The sequence below is a fragment of the Condylura cristata genome, unplaced genomic scaffold (genome assembly GCF_000260355.1).
Source record: "Condylura cristata isolate star-nosed mole 26May11 unplaced genomic scaffold, ConCri1.0 scaffold00002, whole genome shotgun sequence".
NCBI classification, from domain to species: domain Eukaryota; kingdom Metazoa; phylum Chordata; class Mammalia; order Eulipotyphla; family Talpidae; genus Condylura; species Condylura cristata.
Window position 1 is genome coordinate 46,212,456 of NW_004567103.1, and position 25,205 is coordinate 46,237,660.

Genomic DNA, 25,205 nt, shown 5'->3' on the forward strand with positions numbered 1-25,205 from the left:
TACAGAGATTGACTCATAGCATGAGAAAAGGAGAGACTGGCCAGTTCAGGCTGCACAGCAAGTGTGCGGGTCTGACAGAGGCAGAAAATGGCTTTAAGATTTAATTGTTCAGTAAGGTTTCAGCACAGATCAGGAGTCCAAAGAATATGATCACATTGAAGTGCTTTCTAATTAAGTAACAATCAGTTAATTACCATGATTTTCTTATTCTCAGCAGACTTGGGGAGGGGTAGGAAAAGTTGCTTAGTGCTGAGCAAAAGATGCTCCTTTTGAGGATGAGGAAAAAAAGAAAGGGTGAGCTGATCTGCCTTCCCCAGGGATAGAGTCCACAGGTGACAAAGATTTGTAATATTCATCTTCTCCATCAAGCACTTTGATCTGGCTGCAATGTAGAAAAGAATTATAGTTGAAAATGCACTAGTCATCAGGGTAGCAAAACTGTGTGAGCACTGGAAACAGATTCGCATCCCAACACTGGAGAGGAGGACAGTTTAGGGGAGCTCAGGGTCTCCCAGCACAGAACTGGGGTCTGATCCACAGTCATTCACTTCTGGGTCATACACTGCCTGTGAACCCACTTTGTATATCTGTGACCATAATGCAACTTGATTTATGTGAATTAACTCATCTGTTTCCTTTGGTCCTCTCTGTATCAGAAAGTTCTCCTTTGACATCCTCGTTCTCAAACTAGGACCATTGCTATTCTCAATCGAGATGCCAGCAGCCAAATGAGTCGCAAACTCACCTCTCCCACCCGTTACCACTGGGGAAGCTTCTCCTTTGTGTACCTTTAAGGCCTGGGGTAGGGGAATGGGGTTGCTTGGAGTGCTCTCATTCATTGGAGAGTTTCTACAACCCACTACATGTCTCCCGTGATAAGAAAAGTACAATTCCCTGGGTAATTATGAAAATAACATTTACCTTTAGGTACCAATTACAGCTATTGTGGACAGAATAGATTCAAGTTTTTATATACTTGCTACTGTGAAAAGTAGTTTCCAGTGTCAATAATAGTGGCAATATCTCCACTGCATAGTTTTAGATGGCTCTCTGGAAAGTAGTATCAGAAAGGACCCCTTCTGTTTACAGTTGCTTAGAACTAAGAAGGCAGATATTTACCCAAGTTTTCTTGGCTTCCTCTTGCTCCCTTGATATTCTAGAGTTCCCTGTGGAGAGGGCCAAGAACACACAGTCAAAGCAAAGCAGCAAGTCGTTAATTTTTAATTCAAAGTGATTTTGTGTTGAATGCAAGCAGATGCTGATAATATCAGAAGTCACAGCATAATTTTTTTGATCAAAGGGCTCAAGTGAGCCTGATGAAGCATGCATCTTGCTCGTCTTTGATAAACCACATCAATTATTCACCGTGAAGGCAGACATCCTGACATGAAAGCAACAGATAAAGAGCCTAAGCACATGTTCAAGACGAGAGCATAAGAGAGTGGGGGTGGGGCTGGAGGGGCTGGAACAGGTATTAATAACAGAATTATTAACTGGAAACAAAGCCGGTGAAGCAGCTTTATGGCCACTTTGAACTCACATTTAGCTGGTTATAGTATACGGTGTCCTCGGGGCTACTCAACATTTTGGGCTGCTGACATCTTCGACGAGGTGTTCTCTGCTTCTGTGCAAGACCGTTTTCTGAACCTGCAATGAGAGAGCACAACTTTATTGTAAACTAACTGAGGTGTTGAAAAATTAAGGGAAAAATTGCTCTCTATAAAAATGCACTTAGTAGAAACTGTGTCCCACTTAAAAAGGCACATTAAACTTTGCTGATATTTAGGAGAAATGACATCCAGGCCCCACCAGCCCCCCTGACCAACCACACATGCAGGAATTGCTAAGTGTAAACAAGGGGTCATTGTAACTTTGCCTTCATCTTTCTTATCTGAATTAGCAGTCAAAAGTGACAGAAAACAAATTGGTTTGTCCACAGCAGTGAAGTAGAGGTTGGTGGTCAGCTTTTGTAGAATTGAGGGAGTGCTGCTTTGGTGGGATACTTAGGACGATGAAGGCAATCTGGGACAGTGTGCATCAAATCTTATAGCGAGAGTTCAAAGACATCTGGAGCACACACACTCCTGTGTAGATGAGAAGCAAACTTTTTGGTGGGATATATTTTAGAGAGGAAAACGGTTTGAGCTAGAATTTACTGAAATGCTTTGAACAATGCCATTGATCCGTGCAATCTCTGGAGGTAGCGGAAAGGAGAAAGGAAAAGGATGACTGCATGATTTCATGGAGCACCTTCTGTGTTAGTCCTGATTTCAGAACCCTGGACCAAGAGTACACTAGAGATTAAGAAACCACGGGTCCAATGAAGTAATGGTTTTTTAAAAGAAGATTTATTTGTTTATGTATACAGAACTGGGGTACAGGCCAGAGGTGCAGGGGTGGTGAGAGGAGTCACCAGAGACAGAACAGAACATTAGAACAGGCTAGTGAGGGGAGCAGTGGTGAGACAGGCGAGGTCTGCCACCCCCTCCTTGGGTCACCTCCCTTGCCGGGGATAGAACTTGTGCTGCAGTGGCTGTGGATTACTTCATAGTGCTGAGGTTCAACCTGTTGCACCACTAGGGAGGGCCCCCAATGAAGTCATGATTAATTTTACTTTCAAGCAGATGATTTTTTTGTGAAATCTGCTGTCTTTTGGTCACTGTGCCTGCATCAGAACTTAGCAGTTCTAACCTCTTGCCAACACACACACATACACACATATGCACATGTATGCACATGTACACACAATGCTGCTATAAAGCGTTCCTAAACATAGTTTAGAGAAGAGACATCACTTCCCTGGATAAAGCATAACAAAAACTATTCACAAGAAAGAGTTGGAGATTTACACTGGGAATCAGAGTTTGACTTCAACTATTCCACAGATTTTAAGTATTTAGGGAAATTCTGGGGAAATTTTCTTAGTGAAGAATGGCTCAACAAGGACCATTATGAACAGTAAATCATCATTTTCCTAAATGCAGGAGTTTGCATTTTTATTTTTCTTGAATTGGAACACATCTATGTTTTAACAAGATTATTAGAACTATGCAGGACTCAGAACTGTCCATTCTAAACAGTAATTTATTTTAGAGACAGAAATGGAGGCCCATATATGCTGAATGACTCATTTCAGATTAAGTGGCAGAGTTGGGACCCAAGCCTGGATCTCTTACCTCCTGTTTTAGCAATTTTATTTTATTTTTATAAATTTATATATTTATGCATACAGAACTGGGGTACAGGCCAGAGATATGGGGGTGGTAAGAGAATTCACCAGAGACAGAGTGGGGAGCAGAACAGGTCGACTGACGAAGTACACTGCTGAGGGGAGCAGTGGCTGGGTCAGAAGAGGTCTGCTGCACCATGTGGGTCACCTCCGGGGTGGGGATCAAACTCATGCTGAAGTGGCTTTAGCTTCTTAGTGCTGCATTTACCCACTGCACCACCAGGGAGGGCCCCAGCAATTTTATTTTTAATTAAGCAATTCAGCTCTTTCTCTTTGTAACACTAGTTTACACTGTTTGTATTTTGATGTATAGGATCCTCTCCTTCAAGTACTGTTGCCACAGCAATTCCACCACCAAAGCACCCATAGTCCACCACCACAGTCCACTGTGCTCCCACCCCATTTTGTGTTTGTCCCTCCCCTTACTCCCCACTTCCTTCTATTGTCAATTTTCAAGGGCTAGTTTCTGAATTCAATTTTATCTGTTCCTTTGTCTGGTTTCTGAAGTCCACATATAGGTGACACCATCCAATATTTGTTTTTCTCTTTCTGACTTATTTCCACTTGGCATAATCTCTGCCTGGTCTATGCACATTAACAAGAAACATTTTTTAAATTCAAAGGTCTAAATAAAAGTCAGCTCCATGAAATATTATTAGCATAGCAAATGTTGTTTACGGAGGGTGCCAGCAGAGCCTTAACAGATATCCTTTTCTACATGTTCAAGAACTCTGTGCAGAGGAAGGACTCCAGCCTCTTACATATACATCATCCTCAGAGTACGAGGAGCCTGATTGAAACGGTCCTTTCTAGCAGCTACCCACCTATTGCCTGCTGTATGACGTCCACATTTGTACTATAGAACATTTTGTGTCATCTCCTTGCAGATGTGTAGATTGATGAACAGAAGTTTCTAGAGTTAAGGCTGCTGGTGTGAACGTGCACTGGAGATGTGACTTGGACTTCCCCTTAGGCTTTCTAGTATTACAGGAATTCCAACCTTGGCAATTCAAAGACTGATCTTAAATAGTTTTGGGGTTCAGCTGGAGTTCAGCCCAGTTCAGTTGGGCTTTATATAGTGTTTACACTTGATCAGAGGCTTTTATTTATATTTATATTCTTAACTGGGAATGCTTACTATAAGATGAGGTTTTCAACCTTTGTTCTTGACACATTTTCTGTCCCATATATGGGTATTCTTTTCCTGTTTCTTAGAAGGAATTAAGTCATGAGATAGAATTTCTTCAAGTTCAACATTCCTTCCATAAACAAATAATATTGTTGTCTGATCAAGTGGTATTTATATTATACTGGAGTCTGGTGTAAGCAGCTATCTAATTTAGTATCAAAATTTAACTTTCACTATTTTTTAAAAAATATTTTATTTATTTATTCACATAGAACTGGGGTACAGGCCAGAGATGTGGAGGGTGAAAGGATTCACCAGAGATAGAGCCGGGAGCAGAACAGGCAGGTAGATGAAGTACACTGCTGAGGGGAGCAGCGGGCGGGTCAGGAGAGATCTGCCTTGCCATGTGGATCTCCTCCGGGGCAGGCGGGAGTAGAACTCATACAGAAGTGACTTTAGCTTCTTAGTGCAGCACTTTAACCCGATGAGCCACCAGGGAGGGCCCAACTTTCACTATTTTTTTTTTTTAATTTTTTTTAAAGATTTATGTATTTGTACATACAGAACTGGGGTACAGGCCAGAGACTCAGGGGCAGTGAGAGACTTCACCAGAGACAGAGTGGGGAGCAGAACAGGCAGATGGATGAAGTACACTGCTGAGGGGAGCAGCGAGCGGGTCAGGAGAGGTCTGCCACGCCATGTGGTCTCCTCCGGGGCAGGCGGGAATCGAACTCATGCGGAAGTGGCTTTAGCTTCTCAGTGCAGTGCTTTAACCCGCTGTGCCACCAGGGAGGGCCTAACTTTCACTATTTTAACTTTAAAAAATCCTTATTGCAAAGAATGCTATAACTTCCAGGTACTTTGTTACTGGAATAAATCCGGGCATCACTTATATATATCTAAGCCTAACAATCCCATAAATAATGGGGAAATGAGCCATTTTAAAATAAATTTTGTTGGAATAATTTGAAAGCAATATGCAAAAAAATATAACTTAAAGGCAGAGTTTATAATTTTCATCCTATGTTAAAGGTACTTTGCTGGATATTGTGGGGGAAAATAAAGGCAACTTAGACAAAATTCCTGCCTTTAGTGAAGTAGGGGACACTGAGTTTTAAGAGAGTAAGCGACATTCTTACATCCATAAGCTAATACTGCAGCACTCAAAATACATTTAAAAATTTTAAATCTTTTGCTTTTCTCAATATATATCTAGGTTCTCACAGGCCACAATAAATTCCAGATGAATTATATAGTTAAACATTTTAAGCATTCCTACGAAAATCCTAGAAGGATATGAAATAGACTATCTTAACTATAGAAGAAGATATTAGTGACAAGTATGGGTTTGATTATATTAAAGTAAAATATTTTATGTGATGTATAGTAAAACAACTAAGATGAGAGGAAGTACAACGGTAAGATAAAAACAATAAAATATAAATACACACACAATCTATTACTCATAATTTAGAAAGGCTGAGGCAAGAGAAAGATGCAAAAAAAATTTATATATGTTGAAATATAGTTACAAAGTGAGATGTGGAAGATGTTCAGTCACCCTCATGAAAAGCCTTAAACAATTACAACTACCTTTCTATTAATTAGGATAAATCAAAAGGTCAAAAGACAAAATGGGAAGGGCCCCAGGATATAAGCCCTTAGGTACAACCTCTTTGGAAGCTGAAACTTGACAATGAGTAACAGAAGCTCAGCAACCTGTTTCAAGAAACATGTTCCAGTGAGATAAACCAAGAGGAAATGGCTGCAGGGCTGGATATAATACCTTTTGAAGCAGGAAAAAACTAGAAACGTGAGAAATATTTAATAACTGGGGAGAAGTTAACACTGAGCTATAAATACAATGTCATAGAATAAGGCACCAACAAAGTTAATTTGGGTATGGAGTTGATAGATGAAAGCTCAACATTCAAAAAAGAAGTAAAGTGAAAATAGTATGTCCATTAAATTCAAACTTGTATGCACACTGAGAAATTTATCATGAACTTAATACATTTAAAAACTAAAAAAAAATCAGTGAGGCATGTAGGACAAAAATTCTTTCAAAGAACTTCAAAGAAGAAACTATACAGCTAAGAAGAATACATCTGTAAATCGCACAGTAGAAGCTTGAACCCCTCTTGTAGCTCGTGAACCAATCACTTCCTTAGAAGAGATATAAAATAACATGATTATCTGACAATCACCTAGTTCATTTGACTAGTTGATGTAGAGACCCTAGGTATTCAAGTTTAAAGACACACAGCAGAACACGAGTTACATGAGTTACTTCCTTTGAAGACAATGAAGCTGATATTCTGAAAGAGGCCTATTTCTACCTCATATACATGTTTATAAGCCAGAAAACTATGGGGGTGCTCTCTTAGAGTGCTTTTGAAAGGTGTTTGTGTCATGAATAATGGTTTGCATTTAGCACAGGTATCTCTCAAGACTTCCTGCACCTTAGCTAGCCCCTCTTACCCCTACACCTCCGTGCCCTCTGCCACTTCTGATTTCATATTTAAGACCTTGGTCACAGTCCTCTCTTTTGAAGTTCTGTCACAGAACTTAATAATAAAGAAGAAAAATCTGTCAGAAAATGGAAGAAATCTGGATGAAGTTTCAGGAGCACAAGGTGATAGACACTCTTTACTCTCTTGCTGCAGATCACCGCACTGTTTGGCTTCATAGCTGGCTAGGCTCTTGGTAAGATACAAATTGCTAAATTCAGTTGATAGCTTCTTTATATAACTTCAAACAATTGGGTTGGAAAGGTAATATTTCAATTGAAATATTCTTACTGAAGCTGCAGGTATATTCAAGTTGCCAGATCAAACATAGGTCAGTCATTTAGACTAGAATTTATGATAAACTGTACCTTTTTTAGTTCAAATATGTTCTGTGCAAAATTTGAGAGACATTTACATTAAAAAGTAACTGGATATATATATACCTGAAATTCAAATCCAGCTGGATGTTTTTATTTGCTAAATCTGACAATGCTCATTCTGACATCATTTAAAGTCCTCTCCCAGGGTCTCCGAGATGAGGAAGGAAATGATTTTCTTTACTGTATTTGCTGCATTACAGCTGTTTGGGCTACAAATGTTACATCCCTACAAGGTTCCCTAGCACTTAAAGTTTCACTTTTATTACCCATTGCAGATGTGCCAGTTCTGGTAAATTTCCTGGCAGGATTGAATTGAGGGAAGAACAGCTACAGGGGAGGGCAGGATGGGGCATGCAGCCCAAATATTCCCCAGCCTGGTGCATAGTATAGATTCTAGGCCCCTGTGTAATGGGGAGATAGTAAGCAAAGTTCCTGGAAGGACAGAAAGTGAGCACACCGGAGAAACAGTGACTTGCATCTTCCACAGGAGGCATGGGCACTTTCTCGGTAGTGTGCCTGCTGGTCTGATTGCCATTGTGTGGATGAAGCATTCCCAGGGTCACTTGCCAAGTAAAACATCCCATTGAACCAAACAGTGTTTGGTGTACTAGATTTACAGATGGCAAGTCCCATATGGGGTTATGAGATACACCCTTGGGGCATTTAAATAGAATTAAAGTAATGCAATTAATTTACAGAGCTCTGTCAACTCTGTGCATAAAGGGAGGTACATCTTTTCTCTGACCAAAGTTCTCAGGGCATTTGGAGGTGACAGTAGCCCAGCTGTCAGCTGCACAATCTTTTTCATCAGTGATGGCTGATCATACTGCACGGTCCTCGGTGGACACTTACATGAAACAGCTTCCAACAAAATGACCTGTCTTTTCTGGCTCTGAGCTTCTTCTCCTTACTATACCATTTGCTTAGCGCAAACTGCATTTCGCAAAGTAAAGTTTTTCTTAAGTTCATCTCATTTCTTAAGTTCATTCCCATTTTGGGAAGAACAAAAATAGAGACAACAGAAGCATAAGGAGATTGAGAGATCATACAGCAAGTTTGAGGCAAAAGCCAATTGAGGGTCATTTTTTTTTTTTAAAGATTTATTTATTTGTACATACAGAACCGGGGTACAGGCTAGAGGCTCAGGGGCGGTAAGAGGCTTCACCACAGACAGAGCGGGGAGCAGAACAGGCAGATCGACGAAGCACACTGCTGAGGGGAGCAGCGGGTGGGTCAGGAGAGGTCTGCCACACCATGTGGTCACCTCCGGGGCAGGCGGGAATCGAACTCATGCGGAAGTGGCTTAAGCTTCTTAGTGCTGTGCTTTAACCCGCTGCGCCACCAGGGAGGGCCCGAGGGTCATTTTTTTACACTATACCACTTTTTAGCTTTCTCAAAATGCCAATGCCATAACAGGACCTAGACAATAATATTTTTGATTTTTTTTCCCTCTTAGATAGTTCTAATGTGCAGTCATATTAAATATTTCTTTCCCAGTAAGAACTACATTGGCAGAGGCCTCCCTAGTGGCACAAGGGGTTAGAGTGCAGCACTACAAAGCCATCTGCAGCCACTGTAGCATAAGTTCAATCCCCAGCCAGGGAGGTGAACCACATGGCGTGGCAGACATCTCCTGTCTCCCCTGCTGCTCCCTTCAGCAACGTATTTTGGTCAATCTGCCTGTTTTGTTTCCCATTCTGCCTCTGCTGAATCCTCACACCGACCGCACCTGTGGCTGGTACCCCAGTTCTTGTTGTATACACAGTCTTAAAAAAAAAAAATAAAAGAGGGCCCTCCCTGGTGGTGTAGCAGGTTAAAAAAAGCACAGCACTGGCCCTCCCTGGTGGCACAGCAGGTTAAAGCACAGCACTGAGAAGCTAAAGCCATTTCCACATGAGTTTGATTCCCGCCTGCCCTGGAGGAGATCCACATGGCGCGGCAGACCTCTCCTGACTCGCCGGCTGCTTCCTTCAATAGTGTACTTCATCGATCTGTCTGTTCTGTACCCCACTCTGTCTCTGGTGAATCCTCTCACCCTCCGCATCTCTGGCCTGTACTCTAGTTCCATATGAATAAATAAATAAATCTTTAAAACAAAAAAAAAAGCTCAGCACTAAGAAGCTAAAGCCACTTCAGCATGAGTTTGATCCCCACCTGCCCCGGAGGTGACCACATGGCGTGGCAGACCTCCCCTGACCCGTCTGCTGCTCCCTGCAGTAGTGTACTTCAACGATCTGCCTGTTCTGCTCCCCACTCTGTCTGTGGTGAATCCTCTCACCACTCCTGAACCTCTGGCCTGTATCCCAGTTCTGTTTGTATAAATAAATAAATCTTAAAAAAAAAAAGTACATTGGCATAAAGCCCCAAAATTTTTAGTACCTTAAACATGGAAGCTATGGCAGAATCTTCCAACAGTATAAACTGTTGTTCCTAACATACCCTGAGGTAAAGTAGTTCAGAAATGTCCAAACACCTCATAAAGAATATCAAGAGAGAAAATGTGCCCTGCGAGTTCAGAGTTTTAAACTTAAAACATGACATAAAGCAAGAACACACTTCTGTGGATTGGTTACTTGTCTTTATATCTGGGGGGTCTGAGGGCCAGGGAGCTTAGGCTAGAACTTAGATCTTTTTGATTTATTAATAAATCTTCAAGGTGTATGTTACCGTTCCTATTGTAATGCTAGTTCTTTCATTGAAAAATGCTTGTCCAACTTTGGAGGAACTTAGGAATTTAGTGTGCTTTTGCAAAACACACACACACACACAAGCAGAAGGAGATTTTCTCCTGGGGTGCATGTAATTCAGATCTTCCTTTCTAAGATGAAAGGAATGCTACAAATTTTCCCAGTTGCCATGTTATGTCATGAACAATTTTCTTCAAAATTGAAAAATTGCTACAAAGAAAACATCCCTAAGTTAAATTAGTGCCTGTGGAAGATGGTGGAGTTATAAATTGTCTATGTGGAATTTTCTACTTATTAGTTAGGGAAGTGGTAATAACTTCCTTTGAAACCATTTCATAGCCCAGGGCTTGGTGTACACTTAACAAATAATGAATGAATGGTGAATATTCACCATTCTTGTTAGGATCTGTTTCATCCACATGGCCCATTTGCTTCTAGCTGTTAACAGGGTTATTACTGTCAAAGTTTCCAACAGGAAGAGGGCCTTCCCTATTGAGACACCTGTAGGGAACTTGTCTACCAAGGGGGGAGATGGTGTCAACTTCTTAAAAACCAGTTTGTTAGTATTTTTTTCTTAATATCTTTTCAGTATTTTTCCAGGAATATATATTCACTTTTTTTAAACAAAAAAAGTCATTTACCTAATTTGTTATTTAAATTGTTAAGTTTATATTTAATAATATTTTGTCATAATAACCTGCTTTAAAAATAGTAACTTGTAGAGTCACATTTTTAAAAAGTAGTTAAAGATCATGATGTTCAATTAAATTAAGCAGTGAAGAAAGAGTCCATCTTGTCTCCCCACCCCCCATCCCATCCCCACAGTAACAAAAATGCCGTAAAATGTTTCTTATCTGTCTTCTAGATTAGTTTAAATGACATCACATCTAGTTGTATGGCATTTTATTTTATGATTGACTTTAAATATGCTAATTCCTGTTGGGAACATGGAAGTTATTTTCAAAGTTTTCCCATTCAATATAATAAGCAATGATTTGAGGAAGATATTCAAAGTTCGATTTTGGTAGCCCAGATAAATTACTAGAAGTGGAATTACTGACCAAAGAGTAAACATACTTTTTTTAAGTTATGATTTTTTATGGACTTTTTTATGTCCAGTTGCAATCCAGGAAGTGTGCAACAAATTATACTTCTACCACCTGTACATATGATTACCCAAGTCTGAAGGCATTCACCAGCTGGAAACAGTGCTTTCTAAAAAAGTCTGAGAATGGAATTGGTGAAAAAGTGGCATCACATTTGTGAGTTGATTTCTATTTCCTCTGTAATTTGAGAGGGTGAATGTCCATCTGGTCATTCTCCTTGTATCTGCTAGCCATTTGTGTCTCAGCATCCCTCTTGAGCCAGGGAAACAGCAAAGTTCTTAAGGGCTAGCTGGACCTAAACTGAATGCAGTAAGCTTTCTGTCTGGTGTTATGTGATAGCAGATGAGAAGTTCCATTTGTTATCGGGGTAGAGACGCCCATTTGCAAAATTAGCATGTTGCAGGGAGGTGTTTCTCAAACTTTTGCCATTCAGTTTTATGATAGTTGAGACACTTCTACTATTATTATTTGATATTTTAAAAATCAACTACTTAAATTTTTTACTTAAACGTAGTTAATTAAAAAATAAAACTTTATGAACTTCTGTAAATGAAAATTAGTGTGACTTGCCATCAACAGAAGAAAACAATAAAATATATGCAATGAAAAAATTATTTTCATACTTGAGAAAGATTTTGTTAACCACAGTGTGTTTGGACTTCTTAAAAGGTTTGTTAAAAAGAGATCCTCCCTGGTGGCGCAGCGGGTTAAAGCGTAGCACTAAGAAGCTAATGCCACATCCACATGAGTTCAATCCCCGCACCAGAGGTGACTCACATGGCGCGGGAGACCTTTCCTGACTGGCTCGCTGCTCCACTCAGCAGTGTACTTCCTTTATCTGCCTGTTCTGCTCTGTCTGATTCACTCTGTCTCTGGTGAATCCTTTCACCTCACTGCTCTTGTGCCTCTGGCCTATACCCTAGTTCTGTATGCAGAAATAAATAAATTAAAAAAAAAAAAGTAAGTAAACATGAGAGGAGTTTAAGATTTAATACTATAACTTGCTTCTCAACCTGAAAAATTTCAACTGGATATTGAAAAAGGAATAAATTCTTCTTTATGAGTTTGTGCTAATTAATGTCATATCCACACACATTTAAAATTGACTTGCAGACCACTGATGGCTCATGCCTCACATTCAGAAACATAAATGTGAAAACAAAGGTCTGACTTAGAGAAGAACCTCTGAGTCTGAATCCCGACTCTAGCATTTATGAAAAGTCATGGTGTTGATGAGCACTCAAATGGGGTTGTAGTGAGGAGAACAGTTATCTGCTTTTGACCAGAGAGAACTTGGTGAACAAGGCACAGCCAATGCTCCTGAGGGGGGCTGGAATTCTTGCTATGTGAGAGGCTCTGCACCTGTTTGATTGCTAGAATCACATGAAGGGTTTGGAAAAAAAAAAAAAAAACAACAACCAAAAAAACCCAAAGCAACAACACAGATGCCTCAGCCTAATTCAATTGTCAAGGGGACAACTCTGACGTAAAAGTTTTTAAAAGGCCCTTCCACCTTCCAGATAACTTAAATTTATAGCTAGAGTTTTAAAATCTGGGATTTAATCCTTTCCTAATTGTGTAGGATGATTCCGCAGACCAGATAGTTGCCATCTTGAAAAGCTGCCAGAGGGTCAGAAGAGTTTGATTGGGCAGCAGGAATTCTGAGGATGGAAAGTTCCCAGGCAGGGATCTCGGCAGTCAAGCATACACCTTGCGTTGGATGACCCGTCAAATAGCTTGGGTCCAAAGCACACCCAGTTTCCCTGAACACCGTGAAAATAATTTCTTATTCTATAAGAACAATTTTGCTGGCCATAGGAACATTATCTCTGGTTTCCAGAGGCGTGGCTCTGTGTGGTGCTGTTCTGGAGGTTTTTGTGTAAGCGAATGACAAGTTGAAAAGCTGACCTAGTGTGACTCTCTTTAGGGCAAAATACAAATGTCGGGCAAAAAGTCAGGGGTCTTAGGAGGGCTGGAATCAGTTCAAATGTTTAAAAGGCACAAACTTAGCATCATTTAAAGTTTCAGGAATAGAATGCCTTGGTTTTCTTTCTGTTTTACTTTGCACAGTACTAGGAATATTTGTGTTATGGTCCATGTTATGTCCCATCTCTCTACTTTTAGGTTTCTTTTTTTTTTTTTTTAAGATTTATTTATGCATACAGAGGTGGGGGTTGGTGAGAGGATTCACCAGAGACAGAGTGGGGAGCAGAACAGGCAGATCAATGAAGTACACTGCTAGGGGAGCAGTGGGCGGGTCAGGAGATGTCTGCTGTGCCATGTGGGTCACTTTCCTGGCAGGGGATGGAACTCATGCTGCAGTGGCTGCAGACAGCTTCACAGTGCCGTGCTTTCACTGATTGCGCCACCAGGGAGGGCCTAGGAGATTTTAAAGTACATATTCTGAAGCCTCACAATATTCCCTTCCAACCAGGTGTCTTCATGTGATGATGACTTTACCCTTCCCAACAATGCCTGTTCCTTAACGTCAGCCATATAGGGGAAGACGAATTATAACTAACATGGCCACCCAAATTACCAGTGAGAAAACAGCATTAATTCAGATTTTTAAAATATGTCAACATGAAAAACCTAATACATGGATCTGATGCTTAGTAGACCAACAAAGCAAGGCAGCAGGCTGGGAGAAGTCATTTCCCCAGAGCTCCTAATGAGATGCAAATCACCTAGTGAACTACTTGGGAGCTGGGAAACAATGTCCTGGGTAAAAGCAGATAAAAATGGAATGAAAGAATGTCTTTGAAGATTGGAATGACATTTTAAATGCTTGAGGATATGGGACACCAGATAATGCTAGTTTTACTAAAGTAATTGTGACTGGATCTTTGATTCCTTGTGGCAGGGCATGGGGGCATTTATCCTCAGCTCTGTCGTGCTGTCTAAGTTGGGGGCCTGGTTCTAGTTCCTGCTGTTATTGTGCAAAGCAGTGGACAACTGTAATAAAACCAGCACTGCACTTGGGTTCAGAAGGCCTGGGCACCTTTTAAATCCTGGAACTCACTGGTATGGGACCTTGGGTGAACTGTTTACCCATATATCTAAAATGAGGGCCCTGATACAGTGCTTTTGCAACAGAGGATGGTGCTATGGTTCTTTATACATGTTCCTTGCCTGGCCATTTTGAGCTTTTCTCCTTGGAGTTATGTTCTCATGTGTGAGCATCCGTGGGAGATGTGCCTGCTGGGGGGTATATTGCATGAAACCCACATGAAGGCTGAAAAAAGAGGAAGAATTTTTAGCAGACAAGTTCTTCACAGCCTCTTCCAAATTGAAGATGCTATGACTGTAGAATGCTGGCCACTTGATCTTTTGGGATTTCAACTGTAAAAGACACAAATTATGTGGACCCTATTGGTCCTGCTGGAATTTAGGAAAGACCAGGCTTCTGGGTGAAAAGTTGTCCATAAAAACAACAGAATTTCATCCTAACACCAGTCATTCATTTAAAGAGCAATGCTACAAAGGGTGGTCTCATTCAAATTCCTTTCTGGGTCACTTGGTTATTGATGAATTAAAAAACATCATTTTGATCTCACAGACTCAGCCTTCTTCCATTTGTGAGCAATGTACAGGTTAAGATTGTATAGCTGTGAAAATACCCATCCAGGTTCATTAATTTAAATTTTTAGATATACAGAGAATGACAGTACAAATGATGTTTTAGAAGGTAAGATTATATACAGTGACTGACAGGGGTATGTATGTTAACCAGAAACAGTAAGGAGTAAATAACAGACCAAAATGAAACCACAGGTAAGATGTTATTGTAGTAAAGTAATGAAATGCAAAAGTGAAATCAATGTAGTATTAGAAGTAAAAAATTAGATAATTATGGTTTCCATTTTAATCTCCCAAAATCAATAAAACAGAAAGGATCTGAGGGAAGCAAAGTTAAAAAGAAAATAATTACATTTGGTTTATTTTCCTATTCTTGCACTTCATTTTGGAAAAAGTTTCCTTAGTACACAATAAAACTAAATATGGTACAATTATCCATTAAGTATTTAAAAGATTGGTAAAAACAGTAAGACACAAAGTTCTCAGTTCTCAGTGTTCAGATCAAGATTTCAGATTTTAGGGGCCCTCCCTGGTGGTGCAACAGGTTAAAACATAGTACTACAAAAGCCACAACACTTCAGCACAAGTTTGATCCCCAGCCAGGGAGCTGACCCACATGGGGCAGCAGATTCCCCTGCTGTCCCACCCCACTGCTCCCCTCAGCAGTGTACTTCGGCCATCTGCCTTTTCTGTTCCCCACTCTGTGTCTGGTGAATCCTCTCACTGCCCCTGCACCTGGCCTATATCCTAGTTCTGTATGCATAAATAAATAAATTTTAAAAAATTTCAGATTTTAGTTTTCTAGGGTCATACAGACTACTGAATTTCTTTGCCTTACTTTCTTACAATCTGATGAGGTTACCAGAAATCCAGTAAGGAAACAACACACAGAGTGATGACTCTTGTGCACCTCACCCACTCAGAGGTTATTCTATCATGAAGTCGTAAGAGACTTGAGTGTCTCCCTGGTGAAGTAAGGGTTTAAGTTAAAGCACAGTACTAGAAGCTACCACAGTCACTGAAGCACTGAGTTTAATCCCCGGCCAGGGCGGTGACACACATGGTGTGGCAGACCTCTTCTGGTCCACCCACTGCTCCTCTCAGCGGTGTATTTCAGTAGATCTGCCTATTCTGTTTCCCACTCTGTCTCTGGTGAATCCTCTCACCTATCACACCTCTGGCTTGTATCCCAGTTCTGTAAGCATAAATAAATAAATCTTTAAAAAAATTAATGTCATCATTTTTTCCCCCTTTTAAATACTCCTTTTCTGAATCACCTACTAAGTACAATGGGTACTAACTATGGGTGCATTCCAGCATGCCAAAAAACAAAACAAAACAAAAACCACAAAACCAAGTGAAGTTTAATTGAACACAGCTTTTACCAGCATAGCTGCAAATGGGTATCTTCTGTATTAGAAATTTAAGCCTTGTACAAGGAAGGGACGTTCATTTAGGCTCCACTTAGGCTTTTTTTTTGTAGTGACTTTGTGTACTAACACATATGAGCTGCTTTGACCATTAAGTTTGACCAGACTAAAACACAGTTTCAGTACAATTTAAATTTAAGTTTCCAAATATATTTCAGGGAATTCATATCAGTAGTCTCAATCCTTGAACTCCAAAGGAAACACTCTCTAGGGACTCTCTTATCCTGGCTTAATCAAGCAAAATACTAACAGAAACCTGGTAACATTTCTGTAAAAACACAGAGAAAATCACATTAGCAGAAGCTCTTCACCAGAGAGATCCTGGTGTCTGTGATGGCGCCGGGAAACAGGCCACTTGCTCTGAAAGGCAGGAGGTCCTGGCTGACTTGGCACTGTCCCATTTCCAGCTCTCACTGCCTCTCACCCTACATGAGATGGGGACCCAGCAGAGAGGGGTTAAATGGGTTGGGGAGTCAGTCCAGCTGGGGGTCATTAGCAATCAAGGACCAGCATTAAAAGGCAGCAGGAGACTAAGGGTCTCTGACAGACTTGGCACCATGCACCATCTGGAAGGAAAGAGGCTGCTGAAGCTGGTGTTTTTTTTTTTTTAAAGACTCTTGGAGATACAGTCATGAACAGTGATGTTTCAAAGTAGTCCTTCCTTTTTGAGAGGAAGGCCAGGTAACCACATTTCCAGGTCAATCCCTGGCCAGAATGGACCATTCATTGGGCTATAGGTTGGGGCCAACCCAAGACACTATGTTTTGATAGTTGCTAGTGATGAGACCATTCAGGTTTGATAATGAGCTAGTGAGTAGAACTCATACCAAATAACCCAGTTGACTGTATTCTACACACTACAATGCCATCTATGACTAAAAAGAGGCAACCAGACAGCTTCACTTAGGATGTACCGATGTTGATCATTTAAATTTTAACCTTTGACACAATGAATAATTTAGAAAAAGCTTAATCTCAGCTTATAAAGCCATTTTAACGTGTGTACAAAGAGGTGGCAGTCATAGATACTACATATTGCATACCTGTGTACCTGGCCACTGACTTGGTTTATATTACTAATTACTAACTCATTATTTCTCTCCCTTTTTTTCTTTTGTAATTATAAGTCTTCTACTCTACTATATCTACAGATATGTAAATATATACAAGAACATATGCTTAAAACACAGAATTTTATTATTTTGACCACAGACTTAGAGAATAAAGAATTCTTATAACGTGATTGTTAAGATACACAAGCTGCTGCTAGTCTCACTGAAGAATCATTAATACTACCATTGAATAAGAATTTGCATTCTAGCTTACTATTATGTGGTTCTAACACTAGTTTTCAGAATACCTTTAGTTATGATAACAAAGCAGTTAGTACTTGCAAAGGTCTCGATACCCAGAATAGAACTTATTTAAAAGAAGACATGCAGGGCCCTCCCTGGTGGCACAGGGGGGTTAAAGCCCAGCAGTAAGAAGCTGAAGCCACTTCCACATGAGTTCCATCCCCGCCTGCCCCGAGGTGACTCACATGGCACAGCAGACCTCTCCTGACCCACCCGCTGCTCCCCTTATCAGTGAACTTTGTCGATCCACCTATTGTGCTCCCCACTCTGTCTCTGGTGAATCCTCTCACTGTCCCTGCACCTCTGGCCTGTACCACAGTTCTGTATGCATAAATAAACTTAAAAAAAAAAAAGAAAAAGAAAAAAGAAGACATGCAAACTCCAGAGTCAGATGGGGTGTGTGTGGAAATAACAGAAGGTGGAACAAATCCTGATCTTAAAGTTCTGTAATTGGGCTCATACTGGTTTTTACAGTTTTGTGGAAACTTTGTTTCATAGGTATGTAAGTGTGCCCAGGTGAATGTGAATGGATATGAAAGGCTTTACTAAATTGTTTGGTAAAAGCATTTAAAGTTTGATGCCAACTGCACAACTTCAGACTAAAACTTCATGAAAGATTTTGTTCACTGATTTAACATGGAAGAATGCTGGTAAAGTAAACTTTTTCAGGTAGTTTTGATGTCTTTAGTGACTATATGTAGGTTTTGTATTTCTGTGACTAATAGGAATATATGTGAATGCATATTTATTTGAGTGCATAATAATAGCATAAGAAGCTGTTAACAGGAAATTGGGATAAGACTTGAGAAAATTTTTAATGATTTCTTTTTTGTATTATTTGAAGTTTTAGTTTTTGAAATGTGCATATATGAATTTACATCATATTTTCAATTTTATCAGTTGTTTACATAACTATAATTTTGGGGATACAACTTCACAGCTCCATATGCTTACAAGCTTTATGCACCCAGTTTATATCATAGTTAAAAATTACTTTTTTCAGGTCAAAATATCATTTTGCTTTTTGTTTTGCTTTTAAAGATTTACTTAATTATGCATACAAGAGCTGGGGTACAGGGCAGAGGTGTGTGTATGGAGGGTGAAAGGATCCACCAGAGACAGAGTAGGGAGTGGAGCAGGCAGATCCACTGAAATATACTGCTGAGGGGAGTAATGGGTGCGTCAGGAGAAGTCTGCTGTGCCATGTGGGTCAGCTCCCTGGGAGGGGATAGAACTTGTGCTGTAGCAGCTGCCAATAGTTTCTTAGTACTGTGCTTTAACCCGTTGTACCATTAGGGAGGGCCCCATTTTGCTTCTTTTCTAATGCAACTAAACATTAAACATTGGTTGATGATATTTTAAACCAAGGGATTATGAAAGGCAAATTCTAGTTCACCTGAGTCAGCTGTTCTCCTGTCTGGCCCGCTGTTCCTCTCAGCAGTGTATATCAATCTATCTGACTTTTCTGCTCCCCATTCTGTCTCTGGTGAATCCTCTCAGGTACCCTTACCTATGGCCTACACCCCAGTTCTTGTATGTGTAAATACTAAAAAAATTCAAAGCACAACTGTCCCAAGTTGTGAGGGCCTGCTGTGTGCAAAGCAAATATAAGGGAAAGACCCAGCCCCTACTTTCAGTTTAAAATCTAAGGTAGGAGCAGAATAAATAGGTAAAGTATGAAACAAGGCAGAATGCAGCATGCACCCCCAAGACAGATGAGAAAGATAATTCCAGCTGATCAATTAATTAAAGATTTTTACAAGGAGTGTTTAAGATGGAGTGTGAAGGATGTGCGGCAGGTAGGAATAGTCAACTTGCAAGGGGAAGAAATCGTCTGAGAAAGGTGTAGTATGAGAAGAAATGTATAATAATTTATTGAAAGTGTGTGTCAAATAGTCACATGAATGAACTCATTTAATACATCTATAGAGATGATTTATTGGGTAACAATTTTCCATGTGTTTCTACATACCTGTGACAGATTTTGTTTTAGACTATGTATGATAAATACTTTCATATGGCAGTATCTCTAGTCCGGGAGGACAAGATAGTGTCTTCCATCAGTGCCAAATGTAGAGTAATAAAGATAATGTCTCCCTCTAGGCCAAAGGTTGTTCAAGTTTGCCAGCAGTCCCTTTTAAGATTGAGAGTTTCCTAAGCTCTGAGTTTTTCAGCTGTGACACAAATCACTGTTTCTATGAAACTGCTCTGAAACTGCAGGCAGGCTAAAATCTCAGACCCTTCACAGTTTTTGAAAAAGTACTACTGTCCCTGTTTTATAGACATAGAAACAGGCAGAGAGGTTTTGTGACTTATCTAACATTCCACAGTTAATAAATGTAAGAGGAGCTGAGACCCCAATTCAGGTTTTCTGGCTCTAGACCTGAGCTCTTAACCACTCTATTATACTCATTTATTAATTGGCTCAGTCTGTATTACATGTAGTGGAATTATGGAAGTACAGTCTGCAAAAGCAAATTAAAACTTTAATTTGAGTATTAGACTAAAATGTTTGTAAGAAATTCCTAACACAGAATGCCAGAAGAGAGTACCAAAAAAGATCACCCTCCAAAATATTTCCCATCTCACTTGGAGTAAAAGTCAAAGTCCTTACAATGTCATTCTCATCTCCTCTGGTGGGTCCAGGTTGACCAGTGAATGACCCCTACCCTGTGGTGTACACAACTGTGTCTAATTCCACAATGGGCTCAGTGACTTTCTCCTAATGAACAGAAGATGGTAAAAGTGATGAGTAAAAACTAGAGACTGGTTTTCAGAAAGACTGGTCTCTGAACATTTTCTCTGACAGAGAAAAGCACCAAGTTGTGAAGCTGCCCTGGGTAGAGGCCATGTAGTGAGAGAATGTGTTGGCGGCGGGCTCCTGCTTCCTCTCCCGAGATGACACTGCAGCCCTCGCCAACAGCCTGACAATGACCTCACCAGAGACCTTGGATCAGAAGCACCCAGATATGTCGTGCCTAGATTTTTGACTCACAGAAACTGTTTTACAATAAATGATTGTTGTTGTAAGCCACTAAGTTTTGGGGGTAACTTGTAAAAATAGATACTGAGTAGATCTACTATTCCTCTTTTCACTTTCCTCCACACTGACTTCCTGACTTGCTACTTCTTGCACATACTAGTTTGCTCCTATCTCAGGACCATTGCACTGGTGTTCTTCCTCTTGGACATCTCTACACTCCAATATCTTTGTGGGGTTCTTCCTAATCTCCTCTACGACTGATTCAAATGTTATCATCTTCAAGAAGTTTACCTTAACTAACCTATTTAAAACTCTTATCTCCACACGCCCAATCTCTAGCATACCTTGTCTCTATTTTCTTGTGTGTTTTTTTAAAATATGTAATCACTTCCCACTATACTATGCATGTTATTATTTTTTAAATATTTATTTATGCATACAGACTGGGGTACAGGCCAGAGATGCAGGGGCAGTGAGAGGATTCACCAAAGTCAGAGTGGAGTGCAGAACAGGCGGACTGACAAAATACACTACTGAGGGGAGCAGCTGGTGAGACAGAAGAGGTCTGCTGCACCATGTGGACCACCCCTGAGGCAGGGATGGAACTCATGCTTAAGTAAGCTTTAGCTTTTTAGTGTTGTGCTTTAACCTGCTACACCACCAGGGAGGGCTGCATGTATTTTTTTAAGATTTATTTTTATTTATTTATACAAGAACCAAGGTATAGGCCAGAGGTGCAGGGGGTGGGGGTAAGAGGATTCATCAGAGACAGAGTGGGGAGCAGAACAGGCAGATCTACTGAAATACACTGCTGAGGGGAGCAGTGGGCGAGACAGGGGAGGTCTGCTGGGCCATGTGGGTCAGCTCCCTGACCAGGGATCTACTCACGCCACAGTGGCTGCCAATAGCTTCATAGTACTGAGACTTAACCCCTTGCACCACCAGGGAGGCCCTATACATATTATTTTGTGTTTTGTCTCCTGCCCCAGTCAGCTCCATAAAGGCAGGGATTTTTGCCTGTTGTGTTCATTCCTTTCCCCCAGCACCTGGAACACTCTTAAATACTGAGTAAACATTTAAATGTGGCAAAGGGAGGGAAAAACATATCCAGTGCTGGACATGTTACAAGTGAAGGCAGGAACAGAGGGGCGTGGGAAAGGCAGAAGAAAGCAGTGGCACTTGAAAGGAAGGAGGGAGTTTCAACATGGCAGAATTGCTCAACAGTAGTGAATGTTAGAGGGAGGCAGGGAGGTAATTTAAGAATGAGAAATAACTGACACTTAATAAACTAAGAGTGGTTTCAAGGAAGTGTTGGGGGGCAAAAGCCAGATTAGCAAGAGAGCAAGCAATGGGGAAGTGAAGGGAAGGGCCAAGGAGATTTGCTGTGAAGAGAAGAAGAGCAATAGGTGAAGGACTCATGCTTGGAGGAAACTTCATAAAAATATCAGATCTTCCTAATCTCCTTTGCAACTTTATTCAAGACTTTATTTCTCCAAGAAGTCTTCCTTAACTAACCTATTTAACACTCTGACCCTGACGTCATCTCTAGCACACCCTACCCCTCTTTCCTGAGCTGTGAGGGGTCCTGTGAGTGGTCTATAGGTGTCAAGCACAGCCATGGAGGTAGATTCCTGAGAAAAGAGATGAACACATTGGCATGAAGGGTTGGAAGCAGTAACGTTTAGGAGCTGGGTAGACTGGATAGGTATGAAAGTCAGTCTAGTTGGCAGTGAGATCTGGAAATAGGAGAGATGATAAACCAAATGCTCAAACATGCACTGAATATGAAGTGACCTGAGGTCAGTAAATGACAGGGACAGAGAATGATCTAGAGGAGCACAGGCAGCAAAAGGAAATTAGCTGGATGCGGGCCCATCCCCATCCCTACCTACTCCAGATTTCGTGGAATGGGGCTCCATTCAAGACTTCAGAGGAAAGGGTGGCCAGTGGAAGCCATGCATCAGAGCAGAGGATACTGGATAGGCAATGAACGTAGGGTTAACTACAGTGGCCCGAGTTTGGTCCTTGCCATGTGGTGGCCTCCATGCAATGCAGACTGATAAAATCAATTTAAGGTATCATATGGAACCAACTTTTTTTGTAGAGTGCCATCAGTGCCAGTGCAAAGTAGGTCCCTGGCAGGTGCGAAGTTAAAAACTCGTAGGCTGGATTATTCAGTGCTCCAAACCCAAGGTTGGTGAGAAACTTTTCATGCTGCTGGAAAGTAGTGAGTATGGATTGCGATTTACAGAGATTAATCTAGTGCTGGCACATAAACTATAATGTGAGATTTTGAAAAAACTGAATATAAGGGCAAGGCTGGTCTCTGAAAAAGTACAGAGGGCTGGAGGGCGCAGGTGGACTGTGGCCCCTTCTCTATTCCCAGGTTAGTCTGCTGTGGCTTGCACTGATTTGTTAGCTCTGGGTGCAGCTGCTTGCATGGCCGCAACTCTGATCCAGGAAAGATTCCTATACTTGCACTCAGCTGTGGCATTTTTCAGTCCTTACAAGGACAGTGTTTGAGTCTTCTATAAAGTGAGAAGACACTTATGTCACGTCCTACTAAGAAAGGGATGGTGTCCTGAAATATGAAATTTAACAAGATCTCTCTTTTTCTTTTTCATTTCACAAACATGGTTTCTTTTCCCTCCACTTTCCTAACATTAGATCTGTGCAGTGGGATGAATTCAAGTATCAGTAATCACACTGTACTCAGAGGCATGAACCCCCTCCCAACCCCCAGCTCCATTGTCAAATGGGGTCAGGATGTCCTTTTCTTTCTGATATTGAAATCTAACCATTATTGCTCATTTGATTTTATTCAGGGTCTAGTCTATGCTAGGCACTAGTTCTAGGGATTGGTTTGGCGTGAGCACAAATCTCTTCCCTCAAAGAGCTCATGGTGGGAGACATAGTAAATTATAAGCAAAATGAAGTATGTAGTATATGCTAGAAAGTGATGAAGATTATTAAAAAAAAAAAAAACAAAAGAAACAGTAGGGCAGAGCACAATGACTAGCCCACTGTCTTTAGGTTCTGAGCACTGTCATTGCTGAATCTCTTTTCCCAAGGTCTGCAGCACCCCACACAACTCTCCTGATGCAAATGCAAGGCAGTGGTGGCCTGTGCTCCACCAGATGCATGTTCTCCTATTTAAAATGTTTAGGTTCACGGGGGCTGGACCAAAGGGTGTAGCATGTGAGTAACAAGATAATGCACTGGCATTCAGACTAAACTGTGGAAATGCAACTTCGTAGGAAGCTCCACTTTGTAGGCTTACTCCAGGCTTTCTCATCCTGCCATGTATGAAAGGAAGGGGTCACCCAGCAGCCCCTTCTGACATTTAATGTTCATGAACCTAATGTCCACAAGGCTTAAACACTAGGATGCTAAAGACAGCATATTTTCCTTCTCTTGGGATAAAGGGGAAATGGGATTCAAACACTGACTCATAAAATTTGAACTGTGTACATCTGGATGGAGGTCCACAGAAGAGGACAATAAAATCCAGAAGCCATCTTGTTGAAAGGAGGGAGAATCTGACAAAGTTTTCTGTGAACAACAGAAGGTACATAGACATTAATTGACTTTACCCATGGCTACTATTTTCAAAAATCTATAAATATTATTGCTCTCATTTTTGTGGCATCCTTTATTTTATTGAATGTAATAGTAGGAGATTTTTGAATTCTGCTGCTTCATTTTCTCCCTAGGAATGGAGCCTTCAAAGAAGAAATACTGAACTCCCATACTAATTCCATTTCCAATCTGTAACAATCCCAGAGATTCCACTGTTCTCAACACTCCCATCTCGTGTAAATGAAGTTTTGCTGCAGCAAATGTTATTCCAGGAGCTGGTTGCTAGGGATTTAATTTTGTTAATAACTCTGTCCCTTGCCCTTTAAAAAAAATTAAAAGCATACTGTTTAAGAACTATAACTTGCTGAAAGAGCACTTAAACATATTTCTTCAACCAATAATTAAATGTGCTGCTTCTATCAACAGTATATGAGAAACTTTGAGGCAGAGTGCTTTTAATTAGCCAAATATCTGCTTCATAAGGATCTAGGTGGTATCTCAAGTAATGGCCAACAGGGTTGATCTGCTAATTCTATCCATTCCAGAACATGGTTGGCTTGTGGTCCTGATGAATTTGTCATGCTGTTAGCTGGGGATAATTTGTGAACACTACATGAAGGTTAGTAAAATGCCAGCTATGCTTATCCTGCCTCCTAAAGAGGCAAATAGAATTAGTAAGTTCCTTTCTGGCTTCCATAGCTGCATCTGCTTGCTTTAAAAAGAGCAAGTCACTTTTTGTGATACTATAGCCTCAAAGAATTATTTCCATCTGTCTTCATATACTGAGAATTAAATAAAATGGTTCTATAGTATATAAACTGCTCAGTAATTAAAACAGGCATCTCACATCAAAATAAGCTATTCAAATTTTATCTACCACCAAAATGCAAAATCTTCAAGAGTGCTGAATTATGAAATTATTCTAACATAGAAATTAGCATTTTAAAAGTTCTCAAATGGCGGAAATTATATTATTTCTCTGAAAAACAGGATATTTAGGGGAAATACATTCTATTAAGTAGAATAATATTTAAACATGTAGCTGGAAGTAAAAAGAAAGATACTTTAATTACGAGAACCACCATCACTAGAAAGCAGGAACACATATAGTTGTCTTATATTTAATACCCACAGGCAGTATTTGCTTAGAACTTGAAAGACAATTGCTACCTGACAAAGGGTAATAATTTTGACCACAGGGCTTAGGTTTGTGGTTACAGAGACCTCTGTCTCCATCC

General features: G+C 40.5%; 1 protein-coding gene across 1 annotated transcript in view; it reads right to left on the reverse strand.

Moving 5' to 3' along the window:
- Positions 1–243: 243 nt before the first annotated feature.
- The window catches only part of MYO3B (myosin IIIB), a 354,102-nt gene continuing 329,140 nt past the window's right edge, over positions 244–25,205 (reverse strand). Inside the window, exons 32-34 of the mRNA XM_012725499.1 lie at positions 1,541–1,647; positions 1,120–1,166; positions 244–382 (exon numbers count right to left, since the gene is read on the reverse strand). Coding sequence (XP_012580953.1) covers positions 244–382; positions 1,120–1,166; positions 1,541–1,647 — 293 coding nt within the window. The remainder of the gene's footprint in view (positions 383–1,119; positions 1,167–1,540; positions 1,648–25,205) is intronic.